General features: G+C 54.2%; 1 protein-coding gene across 4 annotated transcripts in view; it reads left to right on the top strand.

The window, feature by feature from the left end:
• Window positions 1–11,709, top strand: part of POU6F1 (POU class 6 homeobox 1) — a 32,174-nt gene extending 20,465 nt beyond the window's left edge. For all 4 annotated transcript variants that reach the window (XM_048831942.2, XM_048831943.2, XM_075121435.1 and 1 more), the window contains 7 exons: window positions 248–473; window positions 2,478–2,728; window positions 3,768–3,896; window positions 4,501–4,719; window positions 5,455–5,593; window positions 6,399–6,573; window positions 7,765–11,709. In XM_048831942.2, the coding sequence (XP_048687899.1) occupies window positions 248–473; window positions 2,478–2,728; window positions 3,768–3,896; window positions 4,501–4,719; window positions 5,455–5,593; window positions 6,399–6,573; window positions 7,765–8,110 (1,485 nt within the window). In that variant the 3' untranslated portion in view covers window positions 8,111–11,709. The remainder of the gene's footprint in view (window positions 1–247; window positions 474–2,477; window positions 2,729–3,767; window positions 3,897–4,500; window positions 4,720–5,454; window positions 5,594–6,398; window positions 6,574–7,764) is intronic.
• The last annotated feature ends 3,570 nt before the right edge of the window (window positions 11,710–15,279 follow it).

Below are 15,279 nucleotides of genomic sequence, written 5' to 3'. Positions count from 1 at the left end.
GGAAAAAAAAAGTCCCCCTCTGGTGGTGATTTGACAACCAGCCTCCGGGGGGGCTCCACTCAGCTGGAACCCAGCTGCTAAGACGGGAGCGATCCCATGCCCACACATGGCTCAGGCAGGCTCCCCCTGGCTGGGGCAAAGTGTGCCTTTGGAAAGACCGCGTGCGCTCGCTAACGCGGCTGGTGCTGTCTGGAGTGGCGTTGATTTTTTTTTCCTTTTCTTTTTTAAATCTTGTTTACTTTTGCAGGTCTTGACTCAGGAAAACTTAGCAACAGTTGTGACAGGAGTAATGGTTCCAGCAGGGGCAGTTACTCAACCTCTTCTTATCCCCATCAGTATTGCAGGTCAAGTGGCTGGTCAGCAGGGGCTGGCTGTGTGGACATTTCCTACAGCAACGGTCGCTGCCCTTCCCGGACTGACGGCTGCTTCTCCTACAGGGGGAATTTTCAAACCACCTATAGCCAACTTGCAAGGTAACGGCCACTCCTCTGCCTTAGAGCATCCCTGGTCGTGTCAAATGTCATAGAATACCACGGTTGGAAGGGACCTCAGGAGGTCATCTAGTCCAACCCCTTGCTCAAAGCAGGACAAATCCCCAAATTTTGCCCCAGATCCCTAAATGGCCCCCTCAAGGATTGAACTCACAACCCTGGGTTTAGCAGGCCAAAGCTCAAACCACTGAGCTATCCCTGTTCCATGGCTTGTGCTGAGTCAAAGTCCACCTGGCCTGGGAACAGTGTAAAGCTGCAAGCCCCGGGCCTGAATCTGCTGTTCTTTTGCAGGCAAAAGCTCCCATTGGCTCCAGCTGGCTTTGCATGCATAAGGACTGCAGGCTCATGCTGGGCAGGAAAGGTTACACTGATTTCTCTGTGTCTGGGAGGAAGCATGGGCCAGTGCTCTTGAGCACAAGGCCAGGATCTGCATTTAAATTCTGAGTCTACTGCTGGGTCGGTGCGGAAGCCATGCTTGCTCTCTGGGTGAAATCCACCGCGCGCAGGGGGCCAGCATGAGGTCTAGGCACCGCTTCAGTCCACACGGCTCGTATACCACGTAAGCCAAAAGGCTTCAGCAGTGCCGAGGCCTCATGCTGCCACAGGGGTGAACGGTGCCCTCTTGGTTCATCTGGTGCAGAGCTAGGAGACTAACGCTGACCTGTCTCCTGGTAGAGCCGTGTTTAGCTAATGTGTCTAATTGCTTTGAAGCCCCGAAGGGCTGGCTCCCTCACGCTGCCTAATCCTGCAGTTGGTGCTGTGCGTGTTCTCGGCCCGATGGCCAGTTTGGTTCCCTTTACAGAGTTAAGGGTGGATCCAGATTGGACCTTTCAGGCTCTGGGGTTGTTAGACAGACCAGGGTTTTTGATCTTTGCCAGCTCCCTTCCAAAAAGGGGTGCAGGGGGGATGAATCTGCCTCTCAACAAGAAGCTGCTCCTAAATGATGGTCTGGCGGAGAAGGCAGCAGATGGGGACTCTGCGGAACTGGGTTCACATCCTGGTTCACTCATGGATTTCCTGTGCCTTGGTCCCCCGAACTGTAACATGGGGATAATACCGCTGTCTTCCCTCACAGGGAGTTGTGTGGTCAGTGTGTTACAGATTGTGAGATGCTCTGACACTAGGCTGTTGAGGGCCATCTGGATGTCTGGACAGGCAGCACAGAGGGAGGGGAGGGTGGCGTGGATCGTGCCCAAGCCATATGCCAGTTTTGTTGGCCTTCTAGTCGTTAGAGATTTTTTTTTCCCCTTGTGTTGTGATGGCTGTGGATGGAACTCCGGTGCCCTGCACTCCTGGATATCCGTGCAAGCCCTGCCCATGGTCACGCACAGGCCTCGATACAAGAACTGACTTGTGAGATACCTAGAGCATTGGGCTGGGACTCAGGACTCCTTGGTTCTTTTCCTAGCTCGGCCGCTGGCTTTCTGGATGACCATGGGCATGTCACGTCACTGCCCTGTGCCTCAGTTTCCCCATCTGTAAAATGGGGGCGTGATGATCCTGGCCTCCTTTGGGAAATGCTTTGAGACCTACAGTTACAAAGCGCTAGGGATGTTTCCCAGCTTCTCTCTGCAGCCGTGGGGGCTAGAATCATACGTCCAGTTTCTTAGACGAAAGCTGAGATTCTTCCGTAGTTCCGTGACCCCAAGAGCTGGGGCTCCATGGGGTGAATACCCTAAATCATGAGACGGGTGATAAAGCCACCAGAGTTGGCAACTGGTCTTCTGCCAGCCCGCCCTGTGCTGGATTCCATGCACCCTTCTCCTTTGTCCACTTCAAGTGCCAGGCATCCAAAGGACGGAACAGAGGCCAGGGCTGGTGGGTGGATAAGAAGGGCTCGCGCAGGACCGGTGGGGGCTCAGTTTAAAGGCTCTGCATGAGGCTATGTATTACGATGATGATTTGTTGCAGGGACGGGCAGTGGGGGTGCAAAGAGAGAGGCATATTACGGCTATTCAGTGTCCCCTGTGTCTGCTCTGCTTTCAGCTGCTGCGGTGCTGAACACGGCAGTGCCAACTCCCGTGCAGCCTGCCCAGCCACTGCAGGCTCCGCAGACGGTCCAGCCGCGGCCCTCCATCCAAACGCAGGCCGTGTTCCAGCCGCAGCCCTCGCTCCAGAGCCCACCGGCCATCCTGCCCCAGCCCGCTGCCGCCCCACCGCCACCCGCGGGAAAGCCGTTGGAGACGCAGACGCAAATCACAGTCCAGCCTGCGGGATTTGCCTTTAACCCTGGCATAGTAAGGAGCTGGTGTGACGCTCCAGAGAACCTCTGGGAGCCAAGCTGTCTGTCCTGCGTGGTCAGGAATCCCTGCTGGCTGGCCTGACGTCGGGCATTCTTTATTGACGGAGCAGCTCACAAAGGGGCCTGATTCTGGCCCCTTGCATCATCATTTATACCTGCCCAGAACAGGAGGCAGTGTTGCCTAGTGGATAGAACAGTGGACTGGGAGGGAGGAGAGCTGCGTTCCATTCCTGGCTCTGCCACTGACCTGCTGGAGGACCTTGGGCAAGTCGTTTTGCCACTCTGTGCCTCAGTTTCCCCATCTATAAAAGTGGGGCTGATGATACCCCCTTTGTAAAGCACTCTGAGAGCTACTGGTGGTATGAGCCAGGTGTTGTTATTAATCATTCTGACGAGGATTTTTCCCATGCGGGTCGGGAGAAAGGACACGGGCTCTGGTAGGGGAGCAGCTGCTGGGTTGGGCCGGCTGCCGTCACTGACGGAGCAGAGGCAGGCTGGATGGCGAGACCTCCTTGAAGGATGGTACCTGGAAGAGGAGGGATGGTCTAGTGGTTATGGTGCTAGCCTGGGACTTTGCAGGCCTGGGTTCAATTCTTTGCAGTCTCCCAGGCTTCCTGCCTGACTGTGGCTAAGTCCTTGAGGGCACAAATGAAGCGGTGACTGTCAGCGTGCGGAGGTGTCCCTGCGCTAACTTTGATCTAGCTAGCACAGTAATAGTGTAGATGAGGCTGCGTGGCCCAACTGCCCAAGTACAAGCCCGCCGGGAACGCTGGGTACAAATTCAGGTCGCTTGCCAGCCCCAGACTCTGTCCCGCTGCTACGGTTACCCGGGCTAGCTAGCTTAAAGGGGTTTGTGAAGATGAGCACAATAAAGATTGTGAAGTGTCGAGATACTTCCATAATGGGGGCCAGATAAGTACCTAAGGCAGCTAGACCATTCCTCCCTCTAAGAGGGAGCCAGAGTGGGGTTTCCCCACTGAACGAGGCATGGCTGAGTGCGTGTGTTTAACCTCCGACTCCTGTTTTCTCTACAGATCAGTGCGGCTTCTCTCGGCGGGCAAACCCAGCTCCTCAGCTCGCTGGCCGCCGCCCCGGTGATCGCGAACACCATTCCCAGCGTCCAAGGGATAACGAGTCAGATCCTGACCAATGCCCAGGGACAGGTATGTGGGGACGGGCTCCAGAAGACAACAGGAGGATAACCTTCCCTTGCCACTCGTAAAGCCTTCCTATGGGCACCCTCTCCCTTCCCGAGAGCTGTCACTCAGGAGAGTTAGTCACAGAGTTCAAGACCAGAAGGGACCACCAGATCAGCTGGTCTGACCTCTTGTGCATCACAGACCACCCAGTACCCGCACGCTCAACCAGAATTAGATCCACATGTGGCAGCCCACAGGTGACCCAACTGTGCCACCAGTGCCCAGGGCCCATGCGGTGGCGGGGAACCGATTAAGTGAGGTATGCCCAGATGATCCTAGGAAGTGACCGGGCCCCGTGCTGCAGAGGAAGGTGAAATCAAGGTCACCTGGGGGAAATTTCTTCCCGACCCCTCATATGGCCATCAGTTAGACCCTGAGCGTGTGAGCATGAACCAGCCAGCCAAGCCCTTGAAAGAGAAATTCTCAGCACCACCCCAGAGCACTGGCCCACCCCATCCAGTGTCCCGTATCCAGCCTCGGGAGGGGGGGACTGCATCCTGCAGGACGGGAGGTGGGGAAGAGTATTGGTGTGCCACGCACCCAGCTCCCTTTCTTGTCTCCTCTGCAGGTCATTGGGACGCTGCCCTGGGTGGTGAACCCGGCTGGGATCACGACGGCCAGCGCCACCCCAGCTGTTTTGCCAGCCCAGAACCTGCAGGTGCAGGCGGTGACCCCGCAGCTGCTGCTGAACGCCCAAGGGCAAGTCATTGCTACATTAGCCAGCAGCGCCCTCCAGACGGCGGCCATCAGGAAACCCAGCGCCCCAGAGTCCCCAGCAAAGAACGAGGTGAGTTCCGAACGGCGGGTGACGGCTGTCTAACAGGCACCTTCTCGGAGAGCCAGCCGACTGGTGTCTGTGGCTGGCCAGCAGCTCCCAGAAGCCTGGGGAGGTTGGTGACTTGGGCACTGGCCCTTTACAGATCCACGTACTGTGCATTAAACAACGTGTTGAAGCCTCCGCCAGGACCTAGCACCCTGCTGAATTCTCCAGTGCCTCGTTAGGATGTTCAGAGACTGAGCCTGACCTCTCCCCTTGGAAGGAGTCGAGGTGGCAGCTCCATCCAGAGGTCGCCCCAAGGGGGCAGCTCCCGGATCCAATGCCAGAGGTCACTGTTTAGGACACCAATTAGCCAGGTCTGGCGGCCCTGGCATGTTGGAATTGAAGAGACATCTGCTTTGGCTGCAGTTCACTTGTGCAGATTGCCTGTCTACGGGCCAGATTCTGTCCTGCAGCCAAGCTCCATTCAGCCCAGGGGAAGACCGGAGATCCAGTCTGTGCCAGCCGTGACCCTGGCATGAGTTAGAATAGCATGGGGGCAGCTTTACATACGCCACCAATGCATGGGCCATATGCCAACGGGGAATCAGCGTAGCAGAGCTGTGCTCTGTCCCCTATGCAAAGGCAGGGTGGGTGGCCAGGGCTTTACCGCAGCAGAGAGCTTGCCACAACACTCTCCATCCGTCTGGACTATATGCACTTGTATGGCCCTCATCTGAGCCTTGTTTTTTGCTGTGTTACCAGATTCAGCCAATCCAGCCTGCCCCTGCTCTGCCCCAGCCAGCTGTGGTCATCGCAAACCCAGCCCCTGCTGCTAAGCCCTCTTCCGTGCCTGTTCCCATCACTTGCTCGGAGACCCCGACAGTGAGCCAACTCGTTTCCAGTAAGCACCTCTCGGGTCCTGTCCATTTCATGCTGGTTGCGGGGGGAGAGGGCAGGCAGCTTGCACTCCCTTCGCAGGAATTGGAGAGTGTGTGATGTGACCCCTGAGGTTTATCCCTTCCCGGTGATTGTAGGAGAGGAAGCAGGTTCTAATGGTGAGAGTACAGGACACGGAGTCAGTGTTGTGCGCACACACGCTGGGTTGTTATTGTAGGGTCGCTGGTGTGCTGGGTGAAACTTCCGATTTGTTTATAAAACAAAGCAAAGTGGAAGCATTTATTTTTGGTGGGGAGGAAAAAGCCTTTAAAGAGCGAATCAGACATTGCGAAGCAGTGCAATGTTAGTATTGTTATTTCTGTAGTGACGCCAGTGCCCTGCATCAGGCAGATCCCAGCCCCGACGAGCTGCTGCCCGAGACACAAAGCACTCTGGAACGAGTCAAGTCGCATGTTGGACTTGCTTCCCCTAGCATGGCAGTATGGCCCTGCGGATGTGGTGCTGGTCTGAGCCTTGGGAGACCTGGGTTCTCTTTTAGCCTCCTCTGTGCAAGTCACTTCCCCTCTTTCTGCCTCAGTTTCCCCTTCCACTGCTTGTCTATTTAGACTGTAAGCACCCTGGGGCAGAGACTGTCCGTCAGCCCAGTGGGGCCCTAACCATAGGGTGAGGCTACCAGAATGCCGCCAGTCATGGACAGTGTCTGCTCCCACTTCGAGATCTCCCTGGAGGCGAGAGGAGATGGACTGTGGCTGGAGGTGATGATACAGAGCGCACTGCACTTCATAACGGTATTCCCCTCCCTACCCCAGAGCCTCAAACTCCTAATACGGGCATCGAGGAGGATGGAATCAACCTAGAGGAGATTCGGGAGTTTGCCAAGAACTTTAAGATCCGACGTCTGTCTCTGGGCCTGACGCAGACACAGGTGGGTCAAGCTTTGACGGCTACGGAAGGACCTGCCTACAGCCAGTCTGCCATCTGCAGGTAAGCGGCTGTGTTCGGTGCCGGCCCTGTTACGGGGCTCAGGTGTTTGGGGCGGACACTGGCTAGGGCGCCGCTCGGCTGTGTAGCGTTTAGGTGACTCCCTCCCCTGAAAAAGCAAAGAGGAAACTGAGTCAGCCGAAAGGAGAGAAAGCGTTTCTGAACCCACTGACTTCACTGGGAGAATCCCCTGAGCCAGGACAGCAGCACCCGGCCCTGCCCACCCCAAAACCGGTGTTCATAACACTCTCCTTTCAGCCAAGCACTAATGCCCCCAATAGAGAGGGGAACTAGGCACAGATGGAGTGACTTGTATAGGTCGCCCAAAGCCAAATATAGAACCCAGGAGTCCTGACTCCTGGGCCCCTCTGCCTGCTCTAACCACTATACCCCGCTTCTCTCCCAGGGCTGGGAACAGAGCCCAAGAGTTCTGTCTCTCAGTAATCTGTACACCCCAGACCCCATCCAAAGCTATGAATAGAATCCAGGCAGCCTGACTCCCACTCCTTTACCAGTCCTGGCAAATTAACTCAGGATTCACGACTCCCACTCCCCCTCTAACCTTTAGATGACACCAGGGATGCTGGGCTGGGGGGGGGGGGGGTGCGCCATGGCCCCCTGCTTTTTTCCAGCCATAAGGGCAAGCGACACAGGGAAGAGGGGGCAGAGAGGAGTGAGGGGGGGTGGGGTCTTGGGAGAAGAGGCGATGTGGGAGCAGGGCCTCGGGAAGGGGTGGCGCAAGGGATGGGATTCGGGGAGAAGGGGCGGGGTGGGGCCTCGGTTTGGGTGTCAGTGACCCCACCCCTTCCCACAGCTGGTAATAGGACCCTGGAGTCCCGAGTCCCCATCCCCACTGCTGTGACCACTCTCCACCCAGAACTGGGAAAAGAACCCAGGAGTCCAGTCTCCCAGCGCCCTGCTTTGGCCCCTCTTTGTGGGCAGACCTAGATTCCTGAGGATCCCCCAGAACCGTGCGTCCATGCCTGCATCCCATTTCAGAGTCCTCTTTTCTCACTAGCCTCCGTTGTCGTGTTTGTTACCGTACCACCGGCACGTGACCACATAACCGGCTTGATCTTATGCCCCTTCCACCACCCCCCAGAGTTTGGTCACTGCTGCTTCTGTCTGTGCCAGACCCCTGGCGCAGGGCGGGACCCTCACGCCTTCTCTCCCTCCCCGCCGCCCTGCCTGCAGGTTTGAGAAGCTGGACATCACCCCCAAGAGCGCCCAGAAGCTGAAGCCCGTGCTGGAGAAGTGGCTGAGCGAGGCTGAGCTGCGGAACCAGGAAGGGCAGCAGAACCTGATGGAGTTTGTGGGCGGCGAGCCCTCCAAGAAACGCAAGCGCCGCACCTCCTTCACGCCCCAGGCCATCGAGGCCCTCAACGCCTACTTCGAGAAGAACGCCCTGCCCACCGGCCAGGAGATCACCGAGATCGCCAAGGAGCTCAACTACGACCGCGAGGTCGTCCGGGTCTGGTTCTGCAACCGCCGACAGACACTCAAAAACACTAGCAAACTCAACGTCTTTCAGATCCCCTAGGGGGGCAGGTGGGAGGAGAGAACCCTGCCCGTCTCAGCCCGGCCACCCCCAGGATCCTGCCGTGAGCACTTTGTGACTAACTGTTCCCTAGGCCTTGCCCCTGCCCACCTCCTCCCCCAGCCCCACTAGCCCAGCTTCGCTGACTGCAGCCGGGCATTATTTCCCCCCCGCCGTATGCATATATCCGTGCCCTTCATCCTCACAGGATCTGACCATGTACACGTCGGCCATCACACGCCTAGCTCCTTCCTTCTCTTGCTCCTGAGTGTAACATGTAGTGAGTGCTAGAGAATCATAGAATCATAGAATATCAGGGTTGGAAGGGACCCCTGAAGGTCATCTAGTCCAACCCCCTGCTCAAAGCAGGACCAATTCCCAGTTAAATCATCCCAGAAGTGGGAAGTGGGCAGAAGTGGGGCAGGGCACAGGGAGTGCTGTGATCCGTGCATTTCTGTGTCACACAAATATGTCAGCCACACGAACGACTTTCTTCTTTTCTAGAATTTCCTGTTTCTCCAAGGTAGCGTCAGGGCCTGCCAGGAGGCCGGTTGGGTCCGGGAACAGGCAGATGTGAAGCCTGCTTCATTTCAGTCCCTTTTTATTTCGGAACCCTGGCTGTCCCGTGTGAGACACAAGCTCTTGGTATCTAACGGTATCTAGGCAGAGTAGCTTAATTTATATCCCCTTCCCTATGAGTACAAAGCACTATCCATCAAAAGACTTTAAAAGGAAGTTTCTGCATATGATTAGCTGCTAGGGCTTGGGATCACGTGTAAAGAGCCAGTAGGTAGCTCTCTTACTAACCTCATTTGCCAGAGGAGAACCGGCCACCTGCGTCCTGGCATCTCCCCTGCCACCCTTGGGAAACGGAAGGTTCAATTGCACTAAATGGGATTGTTTCTAGAGGAAGAAATGGACAGAACCAGCCGGGCCAGGCAGCTTCTTCACCAAAGTGAGGCCTCTGAAGGTGGACAGGGTGTGAGCCCTTTCATTTGCTCCATCCTCTTTCTTTTTTCGCGTTGGCTCCTGTTGAAGTCAAGCGTTACACGTTCCCCTGCTAGGGCTCGAGCCTGGGGATCTAAAGCATGGGCCTCTGTTAGCTGGGAGGCACAAACCACTCTAAGTGGTCTCACCAGGAGAGGGGGACCAAAGAGCCATGCCGTGGAGCCGGGGCTCTACAGGGTACATTTACCTTCCTCCTGCAGGGTTCTACGCTTACCTTTTGAGCGTGGCTTTTCTGAAGGGGGTAATCTGGAAAACGAAAGGACGGGCCAACTCTTGCTAAGTGCTGGAAGGGGGATGGGGAAGTGGCAGCAGCTGTAAGAGAAGAGACCATCAGCTGATTGTCTTGTTGACTTGCCAAGTGAAGGGGGGGCCGACTCCAAGCCATCAGCGCCAGCCCTCCTCCCTGTGGGAAAGTGGCCAGGCAAAGGACTGAGACTCTTTACAATGGAGACGAACCAGGCCCGGGGTGTGTGTGTGGAAGGAACAGCCTTCAGCTTTGAACTACAAAGTCCCTCCTTGTGCGGCTCAACAATCAGGAGACGCTCTCCAGGGGGCGTCAATGCCTTCTTTAACCAGCAGCCTTTTAGAGCGCGTCGGATGTCGCCTGAACGTGTCGTCCCCTGCCACCGCCTGTGTGGCGTCATGGCAAAGGGCGCCAGAGCCCAGCTCTCAGGCTGGATGCAGGCAGGTGGGATCTGTCCCGAGATCTCTCCCAGGTGCCCTCTTTCTAAGCTGGGTTCAGTGCAAAAGGGGAATAAGTGGAGGAAGCTGTGTGTATTAGGGTCCTTCAGGGAGGGTGGGGCCAGCCTGTTCCTGTCTGTATATGCACTGTGTGTCTTTAACATAAGAAGGGAATGGGAGGTGTGTTTTGATGTCATGTGAAAGCCAAAATATATATATCTATATACAAATGATTTCACAATATCCCTTAACTGTAAACCCAGGAAAAGGTCCTATTTGGTACTGCCTCTTCTGCTTATCTTAAAGAGACAGTGCTGGTTGCCTCGGGCCTAAGCATTTAAAAAAACCAAACCAAACCAAGGTCTAAATTTCAGTCCCAAAGCAGATCATCAGAAAGTAGCTTCTGCTGCTAAGTGGAGTGGGAGGTTCTGTTTGCCTGCATGGTAATGAGAGGTGGTATCAGATCCTGTCACAATTTCATCTGCAGCCAGGGGCCCACCTACGGGCTAGGAAAGCGTCAGGTAGCCCATTAGGATGAGAATCTGGTTTCGGTGTCAGCTGGCCCTATGCTTTATGGGAGCTTCCAGTGTCCCACAAAGTTCTCTTTATCCCAGGAGATATAGGATGGTTATGGGTCTGACATCCTGATCTCCAGGACACATCCCAGAGGCTAGTCGTTATTCCTAGAGGAATCTCAAAAGAGGCTGTGTCCTAGTTCATCGCCCACCTTCCGAATGGCAGCAGGAGTGAGCTTTCTGCTCCAGAAGGGTGGAGCTGGGGGTTCAGCGTAACTCGCTGCCAGGCAAAATGTTTATACGTCACGTTGATTTGGGGACAGCCGACCTGGGCGGGATGGGGGTCAGTTGAGGGTCTTGCTGAACTCAAAAGCTGCTTTGGTTTTACCGCATTTTTATCGGGCAAAGACGGCGTTCCACAGATCTGCCTGCAGGCTGAATGGAGCGCGAGTGTCACCAGCCCAGGACCATGAGACTCAGCCGGGAGAGGAGGAACAGGGGAAAGACTAAGCAGATTAATTTGGAAGCAGCTGCTGCCCCCACAAGCAGACTTCAGTCCCAGCATCAGCAGGGCTATTCTGCTGTGCAGTAGAATTTCTTGGCACCTTCCCTTCCAATCAGGCTTTCGCTAGCATGTTTGGGTGGTCCCCTGCCCTGAGTTGATGCTGCTGTTCCCAAGATGCTACAAGCAAAGCTAGCCATTCCGTTGGCTGCCTGGTGTGGGGGTGATACCAATGCCACACCGGCATTGCTGATTCCCCAAACCTCTGCCCCGTTCAGAGCAGAACGGGGTGCTCGAGGGGCGCATCTGAATCTGTCCAAAGAAGGTTTCTTAGAGGGAGGGTTGTGATTTTTTGTTTTTCAGGAAGTACCTTTCCGGATCTGCTGTCCCTCCACCTCCGTTTGGAATAGCTAGGGCAGGGTTGGCAGGCAAATTCCTCCCTAATAAAGGTGATCCATCTCCCTCTTTCCCTGCCCTAAGAGATGAGTGTTTCAGTGATTTCCAGACACGGCCAGAGTGGTGGGCAGGACTGGGAGCAAAAGCGGTTTCATTATCATCCTTGTAGCAGGAGGTGGTTTAAATGCCGCCGCCCCGGGTCAATCAGAACCCAACATGCTATCACCAGTCCTGTGTCTCCAGCTTCCAATCTCCAGGGCTCCCCGCACTAAGCCAGTCCTCATTGGGCGGGCCATTCCCCTTTGCTTCAGTTAACACCACTGCCTAGTTTCAAGAGAAGCTGGTGGATTTCAGAGTGCCGTGTGAGGTGGTGTAAGTTGTACAAGGAGGGAGGGACAGGCTCCATGGGGGTGGGGAGTCAGTCTGGGGTCTGGCTGTCTTGCTCTGTTAGACTGATGCACTTGATGTAGTTGTGTGAAATAAACAGTATTTTTTCTTTTTCTTTTTTCACTTTCTTTTGTAAAAACGTGTTGTGTGGCTCCCGGACGGTTTATTTATTTGCAATCTCAGGGGAGGAGAAGGGGCATGCGAGGGCGGTCCAGGTGAGGACTGCATGGAGCAACTTCCAGCCATGCTGAGCTTCTTCTGCATCTGCCAGAGTGAGGTAATTGGTTCCTACCTGCTCGGTCCAGGCTGTGATGTCCAGCTCACTGCAACTCCTACCACCTGGGATAGCAGAAGTCAATTCCCAGTTCAGCCAGCTAGTTGGTCAAGAAACCCATGAATGCTGAGTGAGTCCTCAGTCAACTTATGGAGCCAATCTCCATTCTGTCCTCTAACCACAGGCATAACTCTTCAAGGAGTTAGGGTATGTCTACACTACGAAATTAGGTCGATTTTATAGAAGTCAATCTTTAGAAATCAATTTTATACAGTCGATTGTGTATGTCCCCATGAAGCGCATTAAGTCGGCGGAGTGCGTCCTCACTACCGTGGCTAGCATCGACTCACAGAGCGATGCACTGTGGGTAGCTATCCCAGAGTTCCCACAGTCTCCGCTGCCCATTGGAATTCTGGGTTAAGCTCCCAATGCCTGATGGGGCAAAAACATTGTCGTGGAGGGTTTGGGGTACATGTCGTCAGTCTCCCCTCCCTCCATGAAAGCAACGGCAGACAATTGTTTCACACCTTTTTTCCTGGGTTACCCATGCAGATGCCATAGCATGGCAAGCATGGAGCCCGCTCAGCTCACTGCTGCTGTTGTGAGCATTGTAAACACCTTGCGCATTATCCTCCAGTATGTGTAGAACCTGGCTAAGAGACGCCAGCACGAGGACGATTGTGAGGAGGACATGGACACAGACGTTCCTGAAAGCACGGGCTGTGGCAATTGGGACATCATGGCGGCAGTGGGGCTGGTTGATACAGTGGAACGCCGATTCTGGGCCTGGCAAACAAGCACAGCCTGGTGGGACTGCATAGTGTTGCAGATATGGGATGATTCACAGTGGCTGCAAAACTTTCGCATGCATATGGCCACTTTCCTTGAACTTTGTGAGTTGCTTTCCCCCACCCTGAAGCACAGGAGTACCAAGATGAGAGCTGCCCTGACAGTTGAGAAGCGAGTGGCGATAGCCCTGTGGAAGCTTGCAAGGCCTGACTGCTACCCGTCGGTTGGGAATCAATTTGGAGTGGGCAAATCTACTGTGGGGACTGCTGTGATCCAAGTAGCCAGTGCAATCACTGACATTCTCTTATCAAGGGTAGTGACTCTGGGAAATGTGCAGGTCATACTGGATGGCTTTGCTGCAATGGGGTTCCCTAACTGTGATGGGGTGATAGACGGAACGGATATCCCTATCTTGGCACTAGATCACCTTGCCCACCAGTACGTAAACCACAAGGGGTACTTCACAAGGGGTGCTGCAACCACTGGTGGATCACAAGGGATGTTTCACCAACATCAACGAGGGATGGCCGGGCAAGGTGCATGACGCTCGCATTTTTAGGAACTCCGGGCTTTTCAAGCAGCTGCAATAAGGGCCTTACTTCTCAGACCAGAAAATAACATTGGGGATGTTGAAATGCCAATAGTTATCCTTGGGGACCCAGTCTACCCCTTGCTCCCATGGCTCATGAAGTCTTACACAGGCAGCCTGGACAGTAGTAAGGAGCAGTTCAACTATAGGCTGAGCAAGTGCAGAATGGTGGTAGAATGTGCCTTTGGACGTTTAAAAGCTCGCTGGTGCTGTTTGCTGACTAGGTTAGACCTCAGCGCAACCAACATTCCCATTCTTATTGCTGCTTGCTGTGTGCTCGATAATATCTGTGAGAGTAAGGGGGAGACGTTTATGGTGGGGTGGGAGGTTGAAGCAAATCGTCTGGTGGCCGATTTTGAGCAGCCAGACATCAGGGCGATTAGAAGAGCACAGCTAAGTGTGCTGCGCATCAGAGAGGCTTTGAAAACCAGTTTCATGACTGGCCAGGCTATGATGTGACAGTTGTGTGTGTTTCTCCTTGCTGGAAACCCGCCCCCTTTGTTGATTTTAATTCTCTGTAAACCAACCACCCTCCCCCCTTTGATCACAGCTGGCAAAGGAAATAAAGTAACTATTGTTTTGAAATCATGCATTCTTTATTAATTAAAAAAGAAAGTGAGATAACTGACAAGGTAGCCTGGGTGGGGTGGGGGAGGAGGGAAGGACAAGGCCACTTTGCTTATTGTAGCCACACTACAAATCAAAACTGTTTGAATGACAGCCTTCTGTTGCTTGGGCCATCCTCCGGAGTGGAGTGGCTGCTTGCCTGGAGCCACCCCACCATGTTCTTGGGTGTCTGGGTGAGGAGGATATGGAACTTGGGGAGGAGGGCAGGTGGTTATACAATGGATGCAGCGGGGGTCTGTGCTCTTGTTGGCTCTCCTGCAGCTCCACCAGACGCCTCATCATATCCATTTGCTTCCCCATTAGCCTCAGCATCGTCTCCTGCCTCTGCTCTTCGCGCTCACTTAATGCTTTCCTGGCCTCTGCCACCGAATGCCTCCATGCATTCAGCTGTGCCCTATAAGTGCAGGAGGACTGCATGAGCTAGAAAAACATGTCATCGCGAGTGTGGTTTTTTTCGCCTTCTAATCTGCGATAACCTCAGGGAAGGAGATGATGGGAGAGCACAGAAACTTTTGCACCTGTGGGGGGATAAAAAGGGAGAGTAAAAGTTAAGATGATCCTTTTCTTCTCAGAAATGTGAGACTCTTTCACAGTGAATCAAGCAATTCACAGCAGACAGCACATGGGCTTTAGGTACAAGGTCGCATTTTGCCTTTTATATTGAGCGCCTGCCAGTATGGTGACACATCACACATGGCTGGGCAACAGAATTCGGTTTCTAGGCAGCCATGGTAAGCCAAAGGCTATGCGGGTTTGGGTTCTAATGCCTTCATAACTTGTGGGAATGTTTTCAAACTGCAGTGCCCTCCTTTCCCATAGCAAGAACTGGCGGTTGGGTTTGCCATTTAAAAGGAGCGGGGTGCAGTTTTCGGGTGGATGTGCAGCACACATCTCCCCGCACCCTTCCGTGTGGCTGTTTGGGATGATCCCTTCACCCTTCCGTGTGGCTGTTCTCAGGGATGATCCCTTTTAGCCAAGTGCAAACAGCAGCATGAACGGGGTCCTTTTACTGTTCCCTTACAAAAATTCCCCTATTTCAACCAGGTGACCATGAATGATATCACTCCCCTGAGGCTAACACAGAAAGATATAGACCGAATGTTGCTTGAACGTAACCAAAACCCAGGACCATTTGCTGCCATGCTTTGTGCTGCAATGATTCCAGACTACTTGCTACTGACTTGGCGTGATAAAGTGTCCTACTGTGGAGGAGGAAATAAGGCAGCCCTCCCCAGAAACCTTCTGCAAAGGCTTTCAGAGTACCTCCAGGAGAGCTTCATGGAGTTGTCCCTGGAGGATTCCTGCTCCATCCCCAGACACGTTAACAGACTTTTCCAGTAGCTGTACTGGCCACGAATGCATCCCAAGTCTTAAGGGCAAATTAAACACGATTGCTTTTAAACC

This window comes from Caretta caretta, chromosome 20, assembly GCF_965140235.1.
Source record: "Caretta caretta isolate rCarCar2 chromosome 20, rCarCar1.hap1, whole genome shotgun sequence".
Lineage (NCBI taxonomy): Eukaryota > Metazoa > Chordata > Testudines > Cheloniidae > Caretta > Caretta caretta.
The sequence above is the reverse complement of the archived record's forward strand: the minus strand, read 5'-3'. Positions and strand labels throughout refer to the sequence as shown.